This window comes from Trachurus trachurus (assembly GCF_905171665.1).
Source record: "Trachurus trachurus genome assembly, chromosome: 12".
Taxonomy (NCBI): domain Eukaryota; kingdom Metazoa; phylum Chordata; class Actinopteri; order Carangiformes; family Carangidae; genus Trachurus; species Trachurus trachurus.
The window spans coordinates 14,015,521-14,025,576 of NC_139908.1; the positions used below are offsets into that span (position 1 = coordinate 14,015,521).

The following is a 10,056-nucleotide window of genomic DNA, read 5'->3' on the forward strand; positions in this document are numbered from 1 at the left end:
TGACTAGATGGAAATTAAGCAATTAATTTTTGTAGCAGAGCTGTAACCTAATGGTCTGATTTATTTAATTGTTATAATCTTGAAACTAATCTGGAGCATTAGACCAGACCAGGCCTATTTGTAGGGTTAGATCAATGATTCTCAAATTAGGGTCTGAGGATCTGGTTCACTAATAGCCTATCTGGTTTCTTGGGGTCTCACTGAAATTTGGGCCCATATTATAACACTTTGTCATAAAACATCTTAAAGCAAAAGCTGTCAAATCAGGTGGGAAATCCAGACTAAATATTTTGATATGGTCCAATTTGTGTGGGAAAGAGAGATATTACTGTTTTTTGAATACCATACATTCCCAATATAAATGCATTAAAGAGCACTGAGGGCAGCAGTGTAACTGCTGAAGCTGAACTATGTTATAGTCACGAATTTGTATAAAGAAGCAGTTGAATAATACCAAGAAATGTAAAAATGTAAATGTGAGTCAGTTTAGCATGAATAGCCTACACTGTAGGAACATTTCTTTATGCATAACCTGCACTGTAAAAAGTAGGTAGGCTATGGGTATAGTGATAGTCATGCCCATGACTTACAATTTCTTGCTGGTTGAAAGGTAAAATAGTAACTAAAGCCACCTTATCTTTCATTTAGGATCCAACCTGCCTTTTGCCTGATGGTTTTATCTGGTATTGTTAAGCCTACTTTACAGCATATGCAGTCATACAGAACACACAGTAAACTAAATAGGCACATTATATCTGTCTTTTTTTTTTTTTTTGGTAAATAGAGTAAACCACTTAAAACTAAAGGACAAAAATGATGATATTATATGATATAGGAAAGTGAACCACAACAGAAATATATTTTAATTTAAGCATGCTGCCGTTGAGAAAATTAATGATAATAATTTCCTAATTTAATTGTTCTTGAAATGAAATAATATAATACTAGTTTATAACATAGCTACAAATCTTCAATCAAGTGACACATTAAGGTATGGGAGGGAGGGAGGGGGTTACGTTTCTGCAGCTAGTTGGATGCTGTGGCTGAAATCACGCCCCCTTCACTGTCCCTCCGGTGTGTCGGCTTTTTCACACTCCACCAACGAGCCTATGCAATAGTACAGCATCGGGGGATGGAGTAAAGGCAGGATAGCATGGACTCCTCCGAAGAAAAGCAGAGCAAGACGGTCGACATTTATCGCGATACGTGGGTCCGCTTCCTTGGTACGTACCGTTACATTCAGCATTTACTGTAACGCATAGTGGACACAGAGTAACGCGACTTTAGTGATAACATTGAAGCCAACATTACCTTGGAGCGCTACGTTACGTTAGCTATCTGCAGCTAACGCTAGCTAACCACTCTTTTTTTAATCTATTAATAGCAAACTTGGCAGCTGAAGGTCACTTTGTTACCACAGGACGTACATGCTGTCCTAGACTGGACTGTACATTATTATTCCCGGCGTGTTTCCTTGACGTTGTTAGTAAGTTAAAGTTGCCCGTGTAGCTCTGTTAGTCCTATCTCAGTAAAGGTAGTTGTTAAGCAAGTCGAGGCAGTGACTCACAAAACCAGAGAAAACGCCCGTAGGCAGGACCAGATTCAAAACTACTGGCGATACACCAACCGGATACAGCTCAGTATCTGTGCCTAAAAAACTAGCATTGCCTTCCTCTTATCTTGGTCACTGGATTCACCCAATGAGCAGCTGGTTTCACCGCAGCCTGATCTGAAGGGCACTGCCACTGAGTGACTGCAGCGGGTCTTCTCACTGTGCAGCCAGGCTGTTCAACCCCTCCGGACTACTAGGCTACAGTACATGCCCTAATCCACTGCTCTTTCACCCTGCGATGGACATTTAGTGTTATATCCATCACTTTATCCTCTCTTTAAAATCATAATCTGTTTGCTCCCTTCTTTAATCCCGCGTGTACAAGTTAAGTATCTCTGTCTCTAAACTGAGGAGCTTGTAATGAAAAACATGGTCCTACAGTCTTGTCATTCTACTACTTGAATGATTGTATTGTAGGACCATTGTATTTGTGATTGGAGACAACATAAAGAGTTGAAAACAGGCTATTTACTTGTTATTATTAGGTATTTAAGTTATATTATGTAGGCCTATATTTTGGATACAGAATATACATAACTGCAACACAGAAGTGCCAAACATTCAAGTAAATACAAATAAAAAATACGGTAATAATAAGGAAATGAAAAAAATGTGGAGATATTGTGCACAAATACTATTGTACGTGTTGTTTTGCAGTGCACTATTCATTTTAAGCATCAGCGGGGTAACATAGACTGGATATAACATGACACATGTCTGCTGTGCTCTCTGTAAAATGTAGCCATCCATCCTGAAGTGTTTACTTCCTCTGAGGTTAAGGAACAGGTCATATGGACATTTTCAGCACCTGGACCAGATCTAAAAGGGTTTGAGCCCTTACGCTGGTGGCTCCACTGATATAGTAGCCTATGTCAGGGTGATCACAGATGGATAACGTTTGAGGCCTATTATGTCCTTATAGACGATTCTTTCTTTCAAGGTGATGGGCTATGTGTCAGGTAACAACAACACCTGAAATCCCCCTGTTGGTAAATACTACAGCAGCAGTGGTGATCTGTGGATCAGAGACTGGATTTAAGTGTTGAGCACAGTTCATCTCTGTGTTTCTCTGTCTTGCATCACATCACTCTGCTCTTTTTTTGTCCTTCTCACCTCTGCTCTTTCTGATTCTCTTCCCTCGACATCTTGTGAACACACTCACTCTTTACACACCTTCACGGCCTGCTGGGCACAGAGTAAATTGTGAATCAGAAAAAGTAATCTTGAACCCTTTGCTCACTAGCAACGGCGTATTATGCAGCCAGGGCAAAGCACATTTTGTAATGAACTAAATGCCCTACTGGAACATAATCTTATCTAGACTCCTCTTCTTGCTATCATACTTTGTTATACAAATGGAGCTCTTATCACCTTGTACTCACAAGTGCTTCTGCACCTCCTGATCCAATATTTAACTTGACCTCAAAATTTCACAGTTAAAGTATTGAATCCTTTGCCAGCTTTCAGTAGGTTTCATTCAGGGATTTGAACAATAACTTTATTACGATATATTATTTTCAAAACAGTTTTTTACCCTTTCAGGTTTTAATTTAATTCCTTTATTTGTTTAAGAGGGACAGTGTACATCAATGAACATTTTAAAAGGATAAAATGTAAATGCACCCAATTATAGCCAGAAGGCTAATTTCCGTTGGCAGTTCCCCAGTTTCCGTTGGCAGTCCCCAGTAACATGATACTATTACTGATGTATAACATGGGCATTGGGCTCAGACGGAAGAACATATAGCTATATGGTGAATGGATATCTTAACTAACTAACTAACTAACTAACTAACTAACTAACTAACTAACTAACTAACTAACTAACTAACTAACTAACCAACCACTTTCACTGTTTTGTATCATTTGGAAGTGTGGTGTCTGTTATGCTGTTTATTCTCTTATGAATAAAGAACATATTGGTAATCGAGCTACACATATTTTCTTGATCAGGATTTGGGTTTGATGCAAACAAACTCACCTTTAAAGATATGACCACCTCTCGATAGTGCAATGTTTTTTCTGTCTTCCTCCTTTTTTCTTAAATTGAAATTGAAGAGTTCATTTGCAAAAGCAGATAAGTGCCATTTTGAAAAAAATGAGCTGAGGCTTTGTAATTATTCTTTGCATAGTGTTCTTTTCAATAAAACTTTATTTTTTTGAGATATATCTGTTTTGTTACATCTCAAAGTCACTCAACTTTGGTTTGACTGATATAACCTTATGTAAATTAAAAATTAAAAATGAAGATTCTAGAATTTTTTAAAAACGGAGTTATCTGCTTTTGCAAATGAACTCTTCAATTGCTTTCATAATAAATTTCGGGTGTGTTGGCGGACAGCAAGTCCAACGAGCTTGAGCAACTGCTTAGAAACAGTAGGAAGAAAAATGGTAGTGTGAACTGCTCATTTACTGTAGTTGGGGAGGCATCATTCACTCTTTCATTTCAATACACCTTTTAAGGCAGGCAGGAAAAAGCTGGTAAGCAAACTTAAAGGGATAGTTCAACATTTTGGCAAATTGACCCATTGCCATAATCCCTATAGTTTTAGGAATAGGTTCGTTACCTTTAATTGTCGGTGCAAGCTATTTTTAGAATGGTCGAGCCGAGCCGCGAGCTGCTCAGAGCTACGCTACAGAGGCTAATGGGATTTCTTGGTTTCCCTCATCAAACTCATCAAATACACAATCCAGCAACTGCACAACAGGCAAATGCAGAGACTTCCTGCCGAAAAACTGCCCTCGAAGGGAACGCGCATCAGCGGTTTTGCATGACTTTACCTTGAAAACAACTCAGTCTCGTAACGTTCCGTTATTATCTCATAGCGTGGTGAATGTGCAGGTCACAACTTGTCCACAAGAGCGTTTTGGAGTTGTTGGATTGTGTATTTGATGAGTTGGATGAGGGAAACCAAGAAATCCCATTATCCTCTGTAGCGTAGCTCTGAGCAGCTCGCGGCTCTGCTCCGCCGTTCTAAAAATAGCTTGCACCGACAATTAAAGGTATAACCTACTCCAAACTACAGGGATTATGGCAATGGGCCAATTTGCCAAAAATGTTGAACTATCCCTTTAACAATAAGTGGAAATACAACACATATAATACATATTTTTACCAGGGTGAACTACACTGACTTCTAGTAAAAGTGTCTTATTTATTTAGCCAAAGACCATAATTGTTACCAATTTAAGTTTCACTGCCTATAATATTATTGCTTGTATGATAAGTGTTTCCTTCAGCTCAGGTAGCACAGCAAAGTGCAGTGTTTTCACTGTCGCCTCAGTTTTGCCAGCAGTGCCGACAGTGATAGAGACAGACAGCAGCAGCAGCAGCAGCAGAATTTGACTCCACCACGCTCGGATGGTTCTATTGTCATTGAACCAAAGATAATGCTCCCTGTGTGCCTGGAGTTAATTTTACCAGTGATTTACATGCACTGTGGTGTACAGCACAGGTAACTTCTTATTAAGAGCTCAAGGACATTCAAGCCATCCCCCATCCCCATGGAACGGGTATTGAATAATTTTTCAAACTGTTGTTCTGCATTTTCAGCAGGACAGTGTCAGAGATGAAGCTGAGGGTTATTGGCCTCTTGTATGTTTCAGGATATATGAACTGGAAACTGAGGAACATGATGCTAAAAATACAGACAGTAGCATACAATATTTCACTTTAGACTGAAAGAGCATTTGGAGAGAGCATACCTCCGGCAAGGCCAAGGTCAAACAACATACACCAGACTTCAGACTGAATAAAAATGTGGTAATGCTCGGGATTTGCCCACAACTTAATGTGATCTTCCTTGTGTGTGCCCGCAGGCTACGCCAATGAGGTTGGGGAAGCCTTTCGTGCTCTGGTGCCAGTGAGTTTTGTGTGGGGCAGCTATGCGGTGGCGACTGCCTACGTTACTGCTGATGCTGTAGACAAAGGGAAGAAAGCAGCTGTGGTAAGACATGACCTTGAGTGTGCTACCTTCATTAGTAACCATCATTCCTATGTACACAAAGAGGGTTGGAAATAGAGCACCAGTTCCTGTGAGGGGAGTTCAGTTCCAGCACATTTTAAATTAATCGAAATCGAAATCCAAACTCAAAACCCACCTGGTCAAAACTGCCTTTTTCCTATGATTTCATTTGCACTGTCTAATTTGAACCTGCTTTTTTTTCATCATCATCAGCATCATCTTGTTTAGTCCCCATTGTTCTTACTGTTTGTGTTGCACTGTTTTTAACCAATGTACGATGTCCTTGAGTGTCCAGAAAGGCACCTATTGATAAAATGTATTATTATTATTATTATTATGAATCGATTTATAGATTTAATAGGGTGCTATTTTGGTTTTTGATTGATCATTTCAGTTGTTTAATAAAAAACAAACAAAAAAAAAACGCCTCAAATGCCAGGATTGCATGTTTTTTTTTCTTTGTCATATATGAAAGAACACTGTTGATGTTTGGACTGATTGCAACGGCTGTTACTACTCTCATTCCTAATCCTCCATCTGTTCCTAAAGGCCCATGGGGACAACCCAGGGAAGACAACACGGGTAGCGGTAGCAGTGGTGGACACATTCGTGTGGCAGGCCCTCGCCTCTGTGATCATCCCGGGCTTCACCATTAACCGCGTGTGTGCCGGGTCGCTCTACCTGCTGGGCAGAACTACAAAGTTGCCCCTGCCCGTCCGCAAGTGGACCACCACAGCGATCGGCCTCTCCACCATCCCCTTCATCATCAAGCCAATAGACAGGTTGGCATATGTTGTTTGTGTTTGTTTCCATATGTGCATGTGTTTACTGTACATTATTATGTAAGATGTCAATTATGTAAGCTTTGATTTTTACTCCGGCTGCTCGTACATGAGGAACAGTATGAGCTGCACTCACCACTCAGTGGGTGCAAAGTTAGGGCAGACAGCAAAGTTAAACGCTGTTATGCAATTTATTTGCTGCATGTACTTTTTAATCTGTTCCCATCTGTAAAATATATCTTATAAATAACTATCACAGTTTTTAGAACATCACCAGACATTTGATAAAACAGAAAGTAGAAGTAAAGCCTATATGCTCACACTCGCATCACATTCTGAGGAAGCAAAACAGGATGCTGCTGGGCTGAGTCAACAATGACAATGACAGTCACATGATAAAACTAATGTAATGTATTCGTATACATGAAAATTTTAGCTCCTCCTGCTGTTTTCCCCTCAGAGCTGCTCTTGTAAAGTGACTATAAAAAATAAAAGGCTAAGCGGCATACAAGGTTTCATAGACTACCTAAGTGTCATCATTTTTTTCAAAGGAGGTTAAATCGAAAGCAACTGGACTTAGTTATTTGTCTAGGAAGACGTTTCACCTCTCATCCAAGAGGCTTCATCAGTTCATGTACGCAGCTGACCAGGCTGGGACTGGTCCTAGCCTTTGAAATACTATGACCTGGGCAAATGAGAATATGCACCGGCCTAAGTGTCATCACAACATTTCTGCTCTCTGTGCCCTTCAGGTCAGTGGACTTCCTGTTGGACTCCAGCCTGCGGAAAGTCTACAACGCGGGAGACAAGCACGAATAAAGAGGGACCATGCTGGACAGACTGTCCCCTCCTGGGCGGAGAGGAGTCCAGTCTACCAAACCTGTGCCGATCTATCCACCACTGTGAAGCACTACCGAAGAATTTCATGCAGCAAGATTTCACAGTTAGTCAAAGACGCACATAATAAAATAATTTTATCTCTGAATAATAAAAAGTCAAACGGTAGGTTGAGTTGTTAAAAGTGAAATCCTGCTTTGTGAAATGTCCCCCCCGGGGATCCTTAACTTTAGCCTCTAAGGGCAATCTGGGTAACTACACAAAAATTTTTTTTAAATAGGAACCTAACAGTATGAAAGCTGTATCCTGCTTTGTAAAGTGTTCCTCTGCAGGGATGCAGTTTATATATATATATATCACTGTGACAGTGAGTACAGAGAAAGCCTCCAGGGTTGCCCTCGTGAACTAGAGTTGTGAGCTGTTTCTCTGGCCTGTTGAGCCTCACCTCATGTTCAGATGTCTAGAGATTAAATCAGCCATATTCAGTGGTACTGTAATGACAGGCTAAAAAGCCAGTTTGCCATGATGTCCCACTCACTTTTCGATTCCTTTGAGCTTGTCTTGGATTGTTTGTTTTGTTTCTTTTTCAACTCAAAAACATCTGTTACTTTTGGAAAAGATGCTTCAAGAGCGTCTTCTATTGCACCTTTCCATTGCTTTGTTTTACCTTATTGTTGGTTAAGGGAGCCAGGATTTACACTGGGATCATTTTATACACCCTAGTTACAACCTATAAGATTACCTACCTACCTACACTATACTGTATAGTATGGTACATTGTTCCTCACTAAAGAAAGAAAAAAGAAAAGAAAGAACTGTTGGTTACCAAGCTAAGAGTCAAATATTATTAGGATGCAATACTGTAACATCTTGTTGTCTGACTTCTCTGCATAAAGGAGCAAGCTGTACGACCCACCTTGGGTTCAGCACAACAGCACAACTAAACCCTTTGATGCAGGGAAGTACATTAAATGTAGTGTTGTACTTCTCAGATACTTGTGAAGGTCAGTGTAGTATCTTTGCAGGGAACGGTTAAAGGGATTCTTTTAGAAATAGATGCTGTCTGTATGTTATTGCCAAGGCATTTCTTTCAAGAGCCAAATAATATAATTGAATTAAATTTTTGCTCAACTATGCAAGGGGAATTAGGCATTGTGACATTATGTACATGCATAAGATTTGTAAATTACACAGAAAATGTATGTGGTTACATAATGATAAATATTCTACAAAAATAAAAAAGTGAAACATACAAAATGTAGCTCAGAGTTCAGACGAAATGTCACTATAAGACAAAGAGGAACATATTTTATCTATATATACTGTATATTGGGGATGGTTATCATTTCCAGTTTGTTTGTCAGTATACACCAGTGTACCATTTTGGCAATAACCCCTGTTTAATGTGTCACTCCATATTCTCCTTGCTATGAAGGATGTGGTCCACTTTGTCATGGAGAGATGCTGAAAGGGAAGATTGTGAAAACTTGGGATGCACCAATGACTGTGTTTTTGTCCATGCTGAGCACTGATGCAGCACATTGACTAGCTTTTGATCATTTCTTGTGAAATGATTGGGACTCGTGCTCAGGGCTCCAGTGTCTGTGTAGTTTTAATATTACCATCCACCTAAGCACAAACTTTTACCATATAAGTATGATGCTATAAACCTTTTTTTCATGTCAGACCATTTGATTTGTCAGAGCAGAAAAAGCACATTTGCACATACTGAAAGCTCAGACATTGACACCTTAATTGATTTAAAATTAATAATCATACCTTTTGTTTTTTCTGCTATGACAAGTCTGCACTGAAAAAAGTCTATTGGTGCATCCCAAGTGAAAATCTATATTTTATATATATTTATGTTCAATTTTAACATTTCAGATTTGACTCAACTTCACATTGTTTTTATCATTGCATGCTGTAAAAGACAAGGAATGGTTTACATACTTGAACATTTTTTGATGTTTTCTTATGTGGCAGTGTGTTCGGAAGTGGGTTTTATGAGTCACATTTTCAGCCTAGACTGAAAAAAAATAATAACCTCGAGTTCTGTTCTGTCTGCAGTTCATAAGACGGAGACTATTTTTCATGCGAAAGTACAACTGTTCAAAGCTGAAAGCTGAAACTCCATTCATTGTAATGGACACTGAATGTTGAGCAATCCTATTCTGTCAATAACTTCTGAAACACTGGAGAAAGAAAAACATGGAAATATGTTGTGAAATAAATTATATAATGACAGAAATGATATCTGGGTTTCTTTGTGTGCTTCATGAATCAGTGGTAACATAAATGCCTGTCTTGTTTGCTATCATCTTGTACAGTAAAAAAAAAGATATATATATAAAAAATATTCACAACAAAGTCAGAAGCACTTTGAACCATTGAGGAAACCATGACTGACGGCTCCATTTCAAGAGAATCACAGTCTATATACGAAGGGCTTCCCATAAGAACACCTCACCATACAGCGTGATTTCAAATGGCAGGGTAACAACTTGCTCTTTGTGCTGTCACAGTTTCCACTTCCTGAGCAACGTACCGGCACTTTAAGATGAAAGGGGTGTAATTCGAGGGATGGTTTAACCAATGACATAGAGGCACTCAGAAGCAGCATCAGACCAGGTGATTTTAGAGCCCAGTTGTAGCCATTTATCTTGATTGAGTGAGGAGACCACAGCTGATGCCACTTGCACAGACGAGGCAGCCACATAAAAGGCATAAAGGAGAGCCAGGCAGCATGGGCAAACATGGTGCAGACATGTTTGTTCTAAATCTTGTGTTTTTGGCTGCTTTGGCTTCATCCACTGGTCTGAATGGTAAGACAAAGATGTGATTTCTATCATGTGTTGGA

The 10,056-nt window shown here is 39.4% G+C and overlaps 1 protein-coding gene across 1 annotated transcript; it reads left to right on the forward strand.

Annotated features, from left to right (window-relative positions):
- The first annotated feature begins 1,102 nt into the window (after nt 1-1,102).
- On the forward strand, nt 1,103-9,404 carry mtfp1 (mitochondrial fission process 1). Its single transcript, XM_083983118.1, has 4 exons — nt 1,103-1,223; nt 5,432-5,559; nt 6,127-6,359; nt 7,112-9,404. Exons 1-4 carry the CDS (start codon nt 1,154-1,156, stop codon nt 7,176-7,178), a joined length of 498 nt encoding a protein of 165 aa, XP_083839244.1. The 5' UTR covers nt 1,103-1,153; the 3' UTR covers nt 7,179-9,404.
- The last annotated feature ends 652 nt before the right edge of the window (nt 9,405-10,056 follow it).

Excerpts from the sequence above, each read along its gene's own strand:
- mtfp1 (XM_083983118.1), top strand. The coding sequence starts at position 1,154 with ATGGACTCCTCCGAAGAAAAGCAGAGCAAGACGGTCGACATTTATCGC. Across the intron at positions 1,224-5,431 it reads TACGTGGGTCCGCTTCCTTG|GCTACGCCAATGAGGTTGGG; the intron begins GTACGTACCGTT and ends GTGTGCCCGCAG. Across the intron at positions 6,360-7,111 it reads ATCATCAAGCCAATAGACAG|GTCAGTGGACTTCCTGTTGG; the intron begins GTTGGCATATGT and ends TGTGCCCTTCAG.